Here is a 16,417-nt window from a genome sequence, read left to right on the forward strand (position 1 = left end):
AAAATCTTTCACTTCCTGAGTCAGTCCCTGCAAGACTTAATAATGACATCTTCGTTGCATTACTGTATTCTGCAAAGTACTTGGCAGTATTCCCTGGCACGTGGTAAGTAATCAGGAAATAGTAGCAATACCTCGATAGGAGATGGATTCTTTTTTTGGAGGTTATTTTCCCCTGTTCTTCCTTACCTAAGGTATAAAGGCGCCCCAGAGAGTCATGGAAACTGATGGGGACAAGGACATGTACCTCCACAGCCAGGCCAGCAGAGAGTCCTGGCACTCAGACAGGGGACAGTCATCCCTGCCTTCCCAAAGTGCCTGTGAGTTTCATTCTCCTAGTTGTTTTAAGATATCCCAGGAACCTAACTAGGTTTAAAAGTAACAAAATCTTCTTTCATCCGAGTTTTAAAATGTCTACTTGATAAGCTATATGTTACAGTTATCTAGCTGTGGAGCCAAAATTGTAATTGTCATAAACCAAGAACTACAGAAATGCTCAGCAACCTATGGACCCCAATAATATGTAATCCTTTCATGGGGGATCTGGGGACTTTGTAGAACTAGAGAGTATCTATAAAAACGCCACATATGGTTCCAAGGCTGCAAATGCACATCAAGAAACTCGAATTCCTAGAAAAACCTCTCTAGAAATATTAAAGCTGAGAAGTTGCCTTGGCTGATTTCATTAGGCGTGGGTAGGGCTAGGTCATGGTGCTACCAGATGTCACAGCAGGATGTGGCCACCCTACAGAATGAGGGCCCTCACACAACTACCTAAATTAAGGGGAAAATCCTAAAATATATTGTTTAAAAGCTGAGAGAAGTGATTTTTCAAGAGTTGAGCTGTAAGAATCAATTCTACTCTACAGCCAACAAACACTGAGCAAAGAGGAAACAGGCATGCATACTAAAACAGCCCTTGCACCAAAAATATTAACCCTACACAGATTACACGAGGATATTCCCACATAAAAATAGCCCTCCAGGCCCATGGTAGATAATTATTTCTCCTAAATTCATAGAGTAAGAGAAGTATAAATAAAAATGAAGAAACAGAGGAAACATTCCCAATTAAAAGATCAGTAGAATCCCCCTGAAAGAACCAACAATGAAACAAACTCTTCAGTCTAATAGACACCAAGTTAAAAGAAGATAGTGAAAATACTGAAGAAATTAAGAAGAGTTATCAACTGGAATTCAGATTATGGTAAAAAGGAACTAGAAACTATAAAGAGGAGCCAAGAAAGATTAGAAAACTCATTTGCTGAGATGAAACCTGAGCTAAAGGCAATGAATAGCAGATTGCATAATGAAGAATTAATATTCTGGAAGATAGAATAATAGAAATCACCCACTCAGAAAAAGCCAAATGAAAAATTAAAAATGAAAGCCAAGTAAGAAACCCATGGGAAAATATAAAGCATGCCAATCTACATATAATTGGGATCCCTAAAGGAGGAAAAAAGAGAAAGGGGGATTGAAATCTTATTCAGAGAAATTATGGCTGAAAACTTCTCAAACCTAAAAACAGAACAGATATCCAGATATAGGAGGCATAAAGGGTCCCAAATAAAATGAACCCAAACAGATCTACACCAAGATATAATAGAAATGGCAAAGTTAAAAAGAGGATTCTAAATAAGCAGTAACAGAAAAACAGAGGTAATTACAAGGCCACCTCCATTAGTTTATCAGCTGATTTCTCTACAGAAACATTTGCAGGCCAGAGGAAATAGCAACATGGGGGAAATCTGCAACCTAGGGTACTCTACCCTGTAAAATTATCATTTAGAATAGAAGACAAAGAATTTCTCAGAGGAACGAAAACTAAAAGAATATAGCAATACTAAATCTAACCTAAAAGATATAATGAATGGTCTTCTGTAAATAGAAAAGAAGCAAGAATATATAGGAAAGAGAAAATCACAATTGGAAAAGTAAATCACTTAAATAAGCCAGTAGACAGATTTTTTTTAAAGATCAGAAAGTTTTTGTGAAAGCTGTGACAGCCACAGTGAATAGCAAAAGCATATACATGAAGATGTTAAAGAGGACATCAAAATCATAAAGTGTTGGGGGGAGGAGAGAAATAAAATGTAAATATTTTTAGAATATGTTTGAGTATATGACTACCAGTCTAAAGCAAGTAGATGTAGGAAGGGGTTAAACTGCTTGGAAAACAAGGTAACAACAAGTGAAAACATTTGGTAGATTTACAAAAGCCAAAAAGAGGAGAACACAAGCATAATGCAAAAGGAAATCATAAACTACATAAAGAAAAACAAAAAATACAAAAATCAACTGGAAAATAAGATTTTAAGTGGTAATAAATACATATTTATCAATAATTACTTTAAATGTCACTGGATTAAATGCTCCAATTAGAAGACAAGGGAGGGCTTCTCTGGTGGTCCAGTGGTTGGGAGTCCACCTTTCGATGCAAGGAACACTGGTTTCATGCCTGGTCTAGGAGGATCACACATGCCACAGAGCGACTAAGCGCATGAGCCACAACTACCGAGCCCAACACTGCAACTGCTGAAACCCATGCGCCTAGAGCCCGTGCTCTGCGACAAGAGAAACCACTGCAGTGAGTAGCCCACACACCACAGCTAGAGAAAGCCTGTGTGCAGCAACCAAGACCCATCACAGCCCAACAAAAAGATGAGTGTGGATGGCAACAAGGGAGTGACAGACTGGAATAAAAAATATGAAACAGGAGCCTACAATATGTTCCTTACAAGAGACCCACTTTAAGGCAAAGGACACACATATATTGAAAATGGGGGGGTGGAATAAGATATCTTATGGAAATGAAAATGGGGATCACACTATTCATATCAGACCAAATTTTAAAACAAAGTCCATAAAGAAAGTTAAAGAAGGACACTATATAATGATAAAGCAGTCAATACAAGAAGAGTATATTACACTTATCAAACTATTTGCACCCAATGTAGGAGCATCCAAATACATAGACAAATACCAAAAGACATAAAGCGAGAAATTGATGGGAGTACAATTACAGGAGACTTTAACACCCACTCAATCAATAGATCTTCTAGACAGAAAATTAGTAAGGCAGCATAGATCCTAAAGGATACAACAGTTAGATTTAATTGATATTTTCAGGACGTTATTTCCAAAAAGACAATACACATTCTTTTTTAGTATAGTATACAGGGAACATTTTCTAGGATTGACCACATCCTAGGCCACAAAACAAGCCTCAGTAAACTTAAAGAGTATAGAAATTATTTCTGATCATAATATCTAAGCCTTTTCTCAGACCATAACAGCATGAAACTAGAAATCAACTACAGAAAAATAAGAAAATTGATTACATGGAGCATGTAATCAACATGCTACTAAAAACCAGTGAATCAACAACAAAATCAAACAGGAAATCAAAAAATACCTTGAGATAAATGACGGTAAAAGCAAAAGCAAACAAAATCTATGGGATACAGCAAAAGCAGTTCTTAGAATAAAATTCATAGTGGTATGTGCCTTTCTTAAAACATAAGAAAAATTTCAAACAACGTAATCTACCACCTAAAAGAATTAGAAAAAGAGCAAAAAAAACCTAAAGTGAGCAGAAGGAAACAAGGAAATAATAAACATCAGAGAGGAAATAAAAGATTTTTTTATAAATAGAAAAAAGATCAACAAAACAAACAGCTGCTTCATTCAAGAATAAATAAACTTGACAAACCTCTGGCCAGGCTCGCCAAGAAGAAAAGAGCAAGGACCCAAATATACAAAATAATAAATGAAAAAGGAGAAATAACCAATACCAAAGAAATTCTAAGAAACCATAAGAGAATACTGTGAAAAATTATATGCCAATAAATTCAACAACCTAGAAGAAATGGACAAGTTTCTAGAAACATGCAGCCCACCAACCCTGAATCAAAAAGAAATGCATAATTGGAACAGACCAGTCACTAGAAGTGAAATGACATCTGTAATTTAAAATCTCCCTGTAAACAAAAATCCAGGACCAGATGATTTCACATGTGAATCCTACCAAACATACAGGGAAGAACCTATGCCGATCCTTCTCAACTCTCCCAGAAGACTGAAATGGAAAGCACACTCCTAACGACATTCTATGAAGCCACCATCACCCTGATACCAAAGCCAGACAAAGACAGTACCAGAAAAGAAAATTACATGCCATTATCTTTGATGAATATATATGCAAAAATTCTCAACAAAATATTAGCAAACCCTGAATCCACAACACAAGAAAAGATCATACATCACAAGCCCTTGCAGCACAGCTCAGGAAACCCTCCTGCACTGCAATGAAGACCGAGCACAGCCAAGCAAAACAAAAAAGATCATAACACCACAACCAAATTGGATTCATCCCAGGGTCACAAGGATGGTTCAATATATGCAAATTAATCAGTGTTGTATACCACATAACAAAAGACAAAAACCACACAATGACTCAATAGATGCACAAAAAGCATTTAATAAAATTCAGCATCCATTCACGATAAAAACTCTTAAACCAAAGTGAGTATAGAGGGAAGATACTTTCCAATATGATAAAAGTTATTTATCACAATCCCACACCCAATATAATACTCAACTGTGAAAAGCTAAAAGCCTTCCCACTAAATTCTGGAATAAGACAAGGATGCAAACTGTATTCAAGACAGTATTGGAAGTCCTAGCTACAGCAATCGAACAGGAAAAAGAAAGAAAAGATACCCAAGTTGGAAAAGAAGAGGTAACATTATCATTATATGCAGATGACATGATACTATATACAGAAAACCCTAAAGACTCCACACAAAAACTACTAGATTGATACATGAATTCAGCCAGGTAGCAGTATACAAGATGAATATTAAGAAATCTGTTGTGTTTCTTTACACTTAATGATCAGAAAGGGAATGTGGGGGGGAAAAAAAAATCCCTTTTAATTGCATCAAAAAAATAAAATACTTAGCAGTAAATCTGACCAAGGAAGTGAAAGACCTATATGCTGATAACTATAAAACATTAATAAAGGACACTGAAGATGATTCAAAGAAATAGAAGGATACTCCCATACTCTTGGATTGAAAGAATTAATATTGCTAAAATGGCCATACTACCCAAAGCAATCTACCCATGTAATGAGTATCCCTATGAAATATTCATGACATTTTCCACAAAACTAGAACAAATAATCCTATTGGAATCACAGAAGGCCCAGAATTGCCAAAGCACACCTGAGGGAAAAGAACATAGCTGAAGGCAATACAGCAGAGCTTATTGTTGTTTAGTTGTATTGTGTCCAACTCTTTTGCAACTCCATGGACTGTAGCCCATCAGGCTCCTCTGTCCATGGAATTTTCCAGGAAAAGAATACTGAAGTGGGTTGCCATTTTCTTCTCCAGGCAATCTTCTCGACCCAGAGATCAAACCCACGTTTCTTGCATTGGCAGGCGAATTCTTTACCTGAGCCACCTGGGAAGCCCGGTACAAAGCTACAGTAATTAAAACAGCATGGTACTGGCACAAAAGCTGACATACGGATCAATGGAACAGAATAGAGAGCCCGGAGATTAAATTCACAAAACCTACTGTCAGTCTGCAACAAAAGAGGCAAAAACATACAATGGGAAATAGACAATCTCTTCAGCAAATTGTGCTGAGAAAGTTGACAGCCACGTGTAAATCAGTGAAGTTAGAGCACATCCTTACACAAAAATAAACTCAAGATGACTTCAGGACTTAAATATAAAACATGGCACCATAAAACTAAAAGAAGAGAACATAGACAAAACATTCTCTGACATAAATCGTATCCATGTTTTCTCAGGTCGGTCTCCCAAGACAATAGAAATAAAAGCAAAAATAAACAAGTGGAACCTAATCCAACTTACAGGCTTTTGTACAATTAGAGAAACCATAAGATGAAAAGATAACCTACAGACTTGGAGACAATACTGCAAATGACGCAACTGAGAGGGGCTCAATTTTCTAAATATACAAACAGCTCATAACTCATCAGCAGAAAGCAAATAACCCAATTGAAAAATGGGCTGAAAAACTAAGCAGACATTTCTCCAAAGAAGACATAGATGGCCAACAGGCATATGAAAATATGCTCAATATCATTAATTATTAGAGAAATGCAAATCAAAACTACAATGAGGTGTCACCAGTCAAAATGACCATCATTTAAAAATCGACCAATCGCAAATGCTGGAGAGGGTGTGGTAAAAGGGGACCCTCCTACACTGTAGGTGGAAATGTAAATTGGTGCACCCCCTATGGAGAACAGTATGGAGGTTCCTTCAAAAATTAAAAATAGTTATTGTATGCTCTAGCAGTCCCACTCCTGGGCATATATCCAGACAAGCTATAATTGAAAAAGATGCATTCTCCCCAGTGTTCATAGCAGCAAAATCTACAATGACCAACTCACAGAAACAATATAAGTGTCAATCATCAGATGAATGGATAAAGAAGATGTGGTACATATTATAATGGAGTTCTACTCAGTCATTAAAAAAGAAAGAAAGAATGCCATTTGTAGCGGCATAGATGGACCTAGATATGATCATACTAAGTCAGAAAGAGAAAAGCAAATACCACATACACCATTATATGTGGAATCTAAACTCTGACACAAAGGAACTTATCTACAGAATAGAAGCAGACTCACAGCGAACAGGCTTGTGCTTGCCAAGGGGGAGAGAAGGGGAGGAGTGGATTACAAGTTTGGATTAGCAGATGCAAACTATTACATATAGAATAAACAACAAGGTCTGCTGTGTGGCACAGGGGATTATATGCAGTATCCTGTGATAAACCATAATGGCAAAGAGTATGTACACACGTGTGTAACTGAGTCACTTTTCGGCACAGCAGAAATTAGCACAACATTGGAAATCAACTATACTTCAACCAAATAAATTTTTAAAAAATAATTGATTTTACTCTGAATTTTTATTTTGTCTTTGGGCTTTCTCCTGTTGAATATTAATATTAGAGAAGGCAAATGGGGAGGGATAAAGTAGGAACTTGGAAATAACATACACACACTACTGTATATAAAAGATACAGTATATCTGTAATCCAATAAAAAAGTTAGGTGATATAAATTAAGCTAAAAAAAACTTAGGAAGGCACTAAAGGGAAGTTTTTCTTAAGTAAACCTGACATAGTCATAGTCAAATTTAGATATTAAACAGGTTCATCTGGAAATGACTATTTACTTTTCAAAATAATTGCTCTACGAAAGGATTCACTCAGGATTCCACTAATTAACAAGGTCTCCTAAGGCATCTGACATTTAATTCATTTTAATTACAACCTTTAAGGAGTACTCGGTAAGCAAGGCATACCTGCGTTTCCCATTTGTTAATTGAAATAATGACTGAATTATTACTGTGTTCTAGTAATTTTGAAACTAATTGCCTTCGGTTTTATGTAGGTTATTTGTTTTTAAATGAAACCTTCTTGGCCAAGAAATTGTTTTCTCCTGTGTCTACTGAAAGTCTCAATGATTAGAATGTTAATAAAGTCACTGTAATATTCTCTGGGCTAGCCCTTGTTTCAAATTTGCACTCTTGGGTTTACCATTTGCACAGAATCACATTAATAGGAAGGTTATATCCTATTTCAGTGTATCTGTCATGCATTATACTCCTTGCTCAGAAAAGGGCTTTATTCTCTGCCCAATGGCATCATCTTTCTTTAGAGTCCAGGGAAGCACCCTGGAATTTAAACAAGTATTCTTTTCAGAGCTGCGGGCCCTTCTCGTTTCCCAGCAGCGGCCTCCTGTGCCCTCAGCCTTGACTCCTGTGCCCCAAGCCTGGAGGTTGGAAGCCATGGCAGACCCAGGCCTGCCTTCGGTCCTTACCGTCCACATACACAATGGCGAAAAAGAAACACACGCATCAGAGAATCAGGATTTCGACTGTAAATCACATCTACCCTTGCGTAATCCATCTAAGAGCCGTTCATTGATGGCCACATTGTCATTCTGAAACTTGAATTTCTGTTTGGCTGAGAATACCCCTGATGGGTATGTGACAGGGTTGTGAACTCTTTGTATAAAAGCCTCTTTATAAATCAGATTTCTTAAGGCTGTAATGATTGTGTTATCTGGGAGAGGGAGTGTGGGAAGAAACGTAAAATACGGGGCAGAGGGCACACGGTCAAGGCAAAGTTACAAAGTTCAGGGAAGCTTGGTTACAAAACTCCTTTCTTCGGAACACTGACATGATCCCCAAGTCAGCTTTTTAAGAGAAGAAAACTCACAGTGAAGGGGAGTCCAGTTTCAGATCAAGCTCACCTATCGTGTCTGTTTTCTGAATTATTGTCAGCATAAAAGCAGTGATCCTGAGTCTGCCTAAGGATGGCTGCAGCCCATTAGTGACCAAGTAGTGTGGTCTTGGAGCGCCAAGGTTTTCATCCGCAGGCATGGGATGCCGGACTTTAGACTGTGGACAAGGACTCACGGAGTCTTAATGGCAGTTGCTTTCAGATCCACTGCTTGTATTTAAAAGTTGAGTAATTACTGCTATGGGCTTCCCAGGTGGCTCAGTTGTAAAGAATCCGCCTGCCAATGCAGGAGACACGGGATTGATCCCTGGGTTGGGAAAATCCCCTGGAGAAGGAAGTGGCAACCCACTCCAGTATTCTTGCCTGAAGAATTCCATGGACAGAGGAGCCTGGCAGGCTACAGAGTTGGACATGACTTCGCGACTAAACAACAGTCGCTGCTATAAAATTTTTTTCCCCCAGAAAAAGTTCAGCAAGGAACATGTTGTTGTAAGTATTCCATTTTCCTAAGCTGTCTCATTGGTCCAGTTGGTGAATGAATGGGGTGTGAAAGTGTCATTTCTTTCATAAGACAAGTAGAGAGTTCTGAGAAGCTAAGACTTTCCAAGAAGCATCATCAGACTAAAAAGCCCCTATTCCTATGCTGAGTAGCTTCGTAGGCACACTGTGTGTCTTTTGTTGTGTTGTGTTAATCCCTAGGAAGTGTCAGAGAAAGAGAATGTCACAGAAGAAAGTAGTTCATGTGTATAAGATACTCCAGTTGTATGTAATGTTTGAATTGTCTGCCAAACATTTACATTTACCCCTGTTTCCAACCATGCTCTAACGAGCTTTGTATTTAACACATTCTCATGCATTGTCTTTAATATGTGACTATTTAGGAAGAAGACCTTGTTTTCCATTTTGCATAAATTATTGGTCCTTCAGATGGGGCTCAGTTCCCCCCACCAGCTAAAAAGACTTTCAGCTATGAGGAGTGAGGAGGAGAAAAGAAAGTGAAGTCTCTCAGTCGTGCCCGACTCTTTGCGACCCCATGGATAGTAGCCTGCCCCAAGCTCCTCCGTCCATGGCATTTTCAAGGCAAGAGTACTGGAGTCGGTTGCCATTTCCTTCTCCAGGGAATCTTCCCTACCCAGGATCGAACCCAGGTCTCTCACATTGTAGACAGTCACTTTACCATCTGAGCCACCAGGGAAGTCCAGGGAAGAGGAGGAGAAAGGATCCTTTAAATGCCTATTCCAGGAGTCAGGGAACCAAGTTACACTTTCTGGAAGAGTATTCTGAAAATAAATAGTCCCACTCTGTGACGCATGCGATTCTGACCACAGGTTGGAACTGGGTTTTGACCTTGTCAACCACCTTCACATAGCTAAACAAAGCTTTCCGAAGTCACTTATTCTACTGGGTGTGTCCGTCTTTGCTCTGCACGTGTGCTAAGTTGCTTCGACCGTGTCCAACTCTTTGCGACCCTGTGTACCACAGCCCGCCAGACTCCTCTGTCATGGGATTCTCCAGGCAAGAAGATTGGAGTGCATTGCTGTACCCTCTTCCAGGGATCTTCCTGACCCAGCGATCAAACCTGCATCTCTTACCTGCACTGGCAGGCAGGTTCTTTACCACTAGCGCCACCTGGGAAGCTCTTAGATAATCAGCTGCCATTATTTTTCTGGTTTTACGTGGCCGGTACTGGCCTGGGGAAAGCAGAAAACTGTGGGGAAGTGTGTTCTCTCTGTCCCTGGAGTCAGTGTACACTTGATTTCAGGTCACGTGCGTACATGTACCTACTCATGCACGTTTTCAAGTTTCTTCCAAGAAAAAAGCCACACCTCCTTCAGTCCAGTATCCACTTCTAATAGCTCCTCCCCCTTCCTTCTTGTAAGGAATGGTGTGTCCTCACTAACTTCTCCCTGGCCTCCTGTTCCAGCTCTGACTCCCCTGGAATCTGCTTCTGGTCTCCTCACTCAACTGAAGCTTCATGTGCTAAGATCCTCAGTGACCTGCTAATTGTCACACATCTTCCCAACCTGCCTGGACTTCTTGCCGTCCCTGTCGTCACCGCATCCCTGTCCTGAGCTATCCTCCCCACCGTTCGCTTCTGTGACACCATCAGGGCCTGTTCCCTGCCGTGAACAGTGAGGTGCAGGCCCCTGTGTTTCTCCGCCTTGGTCTCCTCCTCTGCCGCCTCTTAGGGGTTCAGCCCTCTTCACGTCTTCAGGTTCTATCAATAGAACACTGAGCTCAAACTCTTTTCAACCCTGAACTCCTTGGTTTCTCCCAACGCCCGTTCTTCTTTCTAAGTGTCTGTCTGAATCAGTAGCACCAGGATTTGTCTCGCCTTCTAAGCCCCCAGACCAATTCATCTTTCCGGGGGTGTTTTCATGCCTCTCGTACACTCACAACTCCTTCCGCCTCCAGACTTCCTCAGCATAATTGCCTGAGTTTGTCCTCCCTCTGCCTCTTGAATCATCCATGATCCTCCCACTGATCTGCGTTCCACCTTCTGCTATTACGGAGCCTGTTTCTATCTGTCATGCACTGGCCTCCATCACCCCCCTCCCAGCTAATTGCAGGGGCTCCTCGTTCTCGTCAGCCCTACTCCACAGCAGCTCAGTGAACCTGTATGGGCACCCAGCACGGAACTGAACAAGTCAGTCGTAAATGGAATTCATGTTTGTAGGAAAAGGGGAAGTGATGCATGTTCTTCAGACTTTTAGGGGCAGTGGGAGTAGATGGTCCCTGTGGTCTGGCTGTTAGTCCCAGGACGGGCACCTTCCACAGCCTCCTTCAAATCCCACTAGGGAACTCTCTGTGTTAGAGACAGTCACTTTGCCTATGCCTCGCTGAACATATGCTTCATAGACTAGAGAGAAGTGACGGTTCTAGAAAGGGTGGAGCTCACTATTCATCCTCTCAATAAATCTGCTGATTAGCCCTGGGTTGGCAGTCTGCACCTTGAACCCTGGGGAGAAGTGTCTTACTTCAGGGCAGTGTATCTTATCTCTGATAAGATGGGATCATTGAACATTGCTGTAGAAAAGGGACAAGACTTGTAAAGGGGCAAGGATGAGACAATTGTGCTGGGCACGGGGGAGACTGCTGGAAAGAAAGGCTTTAGACCAGAGAAGTGCTGGTAAAGCCAGGCTCTGGGTACGGGGTGGGAGTTTGCTCGCCCTGAATTCATACTGTGGATTGACCCCCATCATAACCAGGTGCCAGGAGCTTGGCTGTAAACACTCAAGCTGCTCATCACCAGAGATCACCCACCAGTAGGCAAAAGTCACCCATAATCTATGATAGGTAATAATAATACCTGCCTCAGACACAATGCCATCTCCTCGCTTAGCACCAGCGTTAGAGAGCTTATTCTTGGTCATCCAAATACCTCTCCCCTCCTCCCCACCCTTCCCTAATGAAGCCACAGCATTTCCCAGTTCAGAAAGAACTGTCATTTTCACCGATACCACGCCCAGGTTAGCGGTGGCGGAGTTGATGGTGGTCACCTAGCCCAGGTCTGCTACACGCCTTTTTTTCCCCTAAATTGATACCAATATGAAGACACACACACACACACACAAATTAACATGTAGCCCAGATGACTTATCAATAGCAGTTTCCACATAAAAATATAAAAGACATTCTTATGGTATCCATATAAAAATAAAAGTGCTTTGAGTTTGGTGACATCCAGTAACCTCTGCCTGCCATTCTAGGTGACACATTGGGCCAGGGGTGTCAAGTCCCCAAACTCTGCCACCCACAGAGCAGTAAGAACAATGCCGATGGCCCCAGCATGTCCACTTTCAGGCTCCTTGAGCATACATGGAGAGTGAGTAAATACAGACGGCATCTGTGCAGAGTTCAGACGCAGTGACGAGTGCTGATGGCTGTGTGTGACGGTCCCAAACCGCACCCGTAACGCTTAGGCTGGGCCTTAGGCAGTGATGGGGGTCGGGGGGGGGGGGGGGGAGTTGGAACTAAAGCACAGACAGACAGGAAAGTACAAGGAATAAGTTTAGATGACACTGAACCTGCCCCACTGGAGGGACCTGTGTGTTCATACAGAGGAGAGCAGGGGAAATACTAGAAAGATGGCACCAGATGGGAAGAAATCACTAGAAAGACTGCTGCAGGCCTCCATGGGAGGCAGGAGAAGCTGGACTTTGTCCAATAGTCAGAGGGGCCCCTGGAGATGGGAAGTAACATGATGAAAGCCACATGCTGAGACTTTTAGAAGGAATGTGCTGAAAATGTAGCACTTCAACATGAAACGGAATATGAGGGAAAACTGGAAATAGGGTGATTGGCCATCCGGTCTTGTAAATTACCTTTTATTGTCAGATGAAATACATTTCAAGCCACAGCTACGTTTCCCTTGGATACAAATGTCCCATGATGAATTAAATCCAAAGGAAAGTAGAATGATTTCTGTTGAAAGGATGTAAGAGTTAGGAAGTAAGATGGCACCATAAACCCTGTGATACGTAACCTCGGAACCCCAACGCATATATAATTTTTCCCATAAAATACACTGCTGTACAACTTCCCTCGAGCACCCACATCTGCAGCCACAAGTTGAGAGTAACCCGTGGAGATGCATTTGTCTGCAGAGCTGTAAGCGGGGCTCACCCCCCGACGGGCTGCCCTCCCACACCTGCTGGGTGAAACACTAATCTATGCCTCCACCGCATTACAGCTCAGTTCTCATCCAGGACGGGGTCCCTTTGAAGTCAGGTTTTGTTTTAACTACCTTTGTCTCCGAAATGGGTTTCAGATAAGCCTAGTTCTTGAAGTCACGTGATTACACCCAAACTGCCTTCTCAACCCACTCCGGTATTCCTGCCTGGAGAATCCCATGGACAGAGGAGCCTGGCAAGCTGTAGTCCACAGGGTCACAAAGAGTCAGACACGACTGAAGTGACTTAACAACACTGCCTTCTCATCACAAGGGAAGAACTCTTTTTTTTTCTGGCTTCATGTTAGTATCTCCTCACTGATCAGATCCCAAGGGTAAGAAGCTCTCTCACTCTCACACACACTCACACCTTTGTTCTTGAATTCCTTTCAGGAGTCATGTGGCCATCTCAGGAGCTTTCCGTATTTCAGGTGCTGTTTGGAGTTCAGCTGGAAAGGCTCTCAGTCAGCCAAGTTCACCTTACCAGGCCCTGTCACCTACAAATAACTTTTTATTAATAGTATTCTCTGTACCCCCAACCTGTGGGGAAGCTCTAAGGACTGACTGCCCAGTTAGGGAAGGAGGAGGCAGAAGCAGCTGTCAGGAACCTTATGAGAAGAGAGGGCTTCCCAGAGGTCAAATTCAACTGCACGTGGCTGCTTCTCTGTGTTCCTAGACCTGGATCAGCCAATGATCCTATGGCAGAAACCAACACAATATTGTAAAGTCATACCCTTACCTTAAAAATAAATACATTTTTAAAATGCAATTGTAATTGACATCTTAGCATATCATCATTGACATCTAAGTCAACGATCCCTAATTAAGTGTATTTAACAATGAATTCCAAAATTTAGAAATTTCTAAATCAGATTCAGCCTTAACCCTTATACTTCTCTCTAATTCCATATTGAAACGTGACTATTTTTAAAATCAAAAAAATTAACAGACTCCTTATCCTCTCACGTTTTCCTTGATTCTTATCACTCTAGCATAAACAGAACCAGGCACATCTATAGACGTTACACCCATCCACCCTAGACTCTAAAGACATTCCTTAAGAAAGAAAAGAGACACAGTTGGCTACTTTACAGTTTGCTATCAAGACGGAACGGAGAAGGCAATGGCACCCCACTCCAGTACTCTTGCCTGGAAGATCCTATGGGTGGAGGAGCCTAGTAGGCTGCAGTCCATGGGGTCACTAAGAGTCAGACACGACTGAGCGACTTCACTTTCACTTTTCACTTTCATGCACTGGAGAAGGAAATGGCAACCCACTCCAGTGTTCTTGCCTAGAGAATCCCAGGGACGGCAGAGCCTGGTGGGCTGCCATCTATGGGGTCACACAGGGTCGGGCACGACTGAAGCGACTTAGCGGCAGCAGCAAGATGGAAACACTATTTTACTTATTTTGTAATCAGCCCATGCTTCCAAAACTCAGGGAGGGGAGCACCCCAACCAGAGCTTTTCACTCTCCTGGTTGGTTCTCAGCTTCTGCAGTAGACCCCAAAGTGGGGCAAGAGCCCCCCTGGGCCAGCTTACAAGCCTCTCTCTTCCTTATGCAAACCTCATTTCCTCCACTACCACCTTCTTAAGAAAAGCTCAAAAGGGGAAAGCCTGCAGCTGTTGAAGAAAATCCACTGCTCTGAATATTTTGTTTCAGCCTAAGAGCTGCTGAGATGAAAACTTGTATCTGGTGGGTCCTCTGGGTGGGAGCAGGCCCAGGGAGAAATGCCAATGGATGAGACTTTTAATGGCTTCCATTTTGCTTAGAGTTGAGATTTGCCGGGTCACCCGGGGTCACATAACTGTTCTTAATGGCTGGATTTCTACTGCAAGTGAATCAGGCCTTGGAAGCCAGTTCGAGGCCGGGTGCAGCGTAGGTGGTAGCCAACGTGATGTAACAGGAGCCCGTCTCATTTGGTCTTAAGCAAACTCCAAACCAAAAGCTAATGGGAGCTGTTATTTCATTGTCTTCATTACCCCAGGGCCCCTGAGATGGAGGAGTCAAGGAAAAGGTGGGGGGGAAAGGTGGAAACACAGCCTAAAAGCAGGCAAAGCCTTTTTCTTTCCTTTTTTTTTTTTTTTTTTTTTTGAGCCAGAATCGGCTCAGTTTTTATCTATGAAGTTAAGGGTAGAGTAGCTGAACCAGGTATAAACTGCCCCCTGCTGTCTGACACAGAGAAGTACGTAAAATATCTTCATTATAAAGAACCATGTTCTGAATGCCGGCTGTGAATCGCCAACAAGCCGGGGTGAAGGCAGGCTGTTGCTGGCACGGGTCACCTGCCTCCTCTCTGGTGGGAAGATGAAGGGAGAGTGAGAGAGGCAGAGGCAGCTCTTATACACAGTACTATTTTGGGGATTTGGAGAGCTGCCTCATTCCACCATCTGCCGCCTTGTTTCTCAGAGTATGTACGGTCTGTGGTCCAGCCCGGTCCGCATCACCTGGGAGCTTGTTAGAAAAATGCAGAGTCTCAGGCCCCACCCTTGGTTACTGAATCTGCAAGAAACAAGATCCCCAGGGGATTGAGGTGCACATTTACCCGTGAGAAGCCCTGGAGGAGCTTTTCCGCTAGACAAGGTTCGCTCTGCCCCTAAGGTTTGGATCAAGTCGAATTCAGCTTGAACAGTGAAGAAACACCACTGCCTGGGAGAATGGCATCCTCTAGTAAGATCTCTTACACCCTTACTTTCTTCCTGCTCCTCTTTTCTGCGTCCCCATGGATCACCCGCGCCCTCCCTAGGCTGTCCTTCCCCTCTACTTGCCACGTTTCAGCAGCATTTGCCAAACTGGTTTCTTGCAAAATCAATCCACGTCTAGCAGCCCCCTGTCGGCTCAGGTCACCCCTCCCCTCCGTCCATCGCAGCTGGTGTCGCGTCAGAGCAGCCTCGGGCCCCTCCGGGTCGCGTGTCGCTAACCCCGCGTGTTCTCTTCTGCGCCAGGTCCGGGAAGAGTGCCGGCTCCTGAACGCGCCGCCGGTCCCGCCCCGCAGCGCAAAGCCTCAGTCCACCAGCCCCTCGGTCCCTCCTCGCACAGCCAAGCCGGCGCGGCCGCAGACTCGCTCGCCCAGCCCCACCTTGTCCTACTATTCTTCAGGGCTGCACGACATGTAAGTCCTATGCCAGCGCCCACTTCCCCCACGGTGCCCTCAGCAGCCAAGGCCCCCGGTCCTTGCAGACAGTGTCAGGGAGCCGGCCCCTCTTCGCGGTGACAGGAAAGGCAGCTTTTTCTCTTTTTACTGGACGAGCATAGACCCTGTTGGTTCTGAGCTAGGTTGGAAGAGCCAGTGGCATGAGCAGACTGTAGAGTCTGTGCGGGGTTCGGTGATAAAGCCTAGCCAATGCTGCCCTCCATTCTGACTTCAGCCGAGCAGACAGCAACTTCCAGGGAGACGGGGAATCACAGGGGTTCTGCCTCCACTCTGAATTTCCACCCAGAGCCGGGGT

General features: G+C 43.0%; 1 protein-coding gene across 2 annotated transcripts in view; it reads left to right on the forward strand.

The window, feature by feature from the left end:
- Positions 1-16,417, forward strand: part of GAREM1 (GRB2 associated regulator of MAPK1 subtype 1) — a 236,071-nt gene that overhangs the window by 213,464 nt on the left and 6,190 nt on the right. For both annotated transcript variants that reach the window (XM_061399653.1, XM_061399654.1), the window contains exon 5: positions 15,914-16,080. In XM_061399653.1, coding sequence (XP_061255637.1) covers positions 15,914-16,080 — 167 coding nt within the window. The remainder of the gene's footprint in view (positions 1-15,913; positions 16,081-16,417) is intronic.

This window comes from Bos javanicus, chromosome 24 (assembly GCF_032452875.1).
Source record: "Bos javanicus breed banteng chromosome 24, ARS-OSU_banteng_1.0, whole genome shotgun sequence".
Lineage (NCBI taxonomy): Eukaryota > Metazoa > Chordata > Mammalia > Artiodactyla > Bovidae > Bos > Bos javanicus.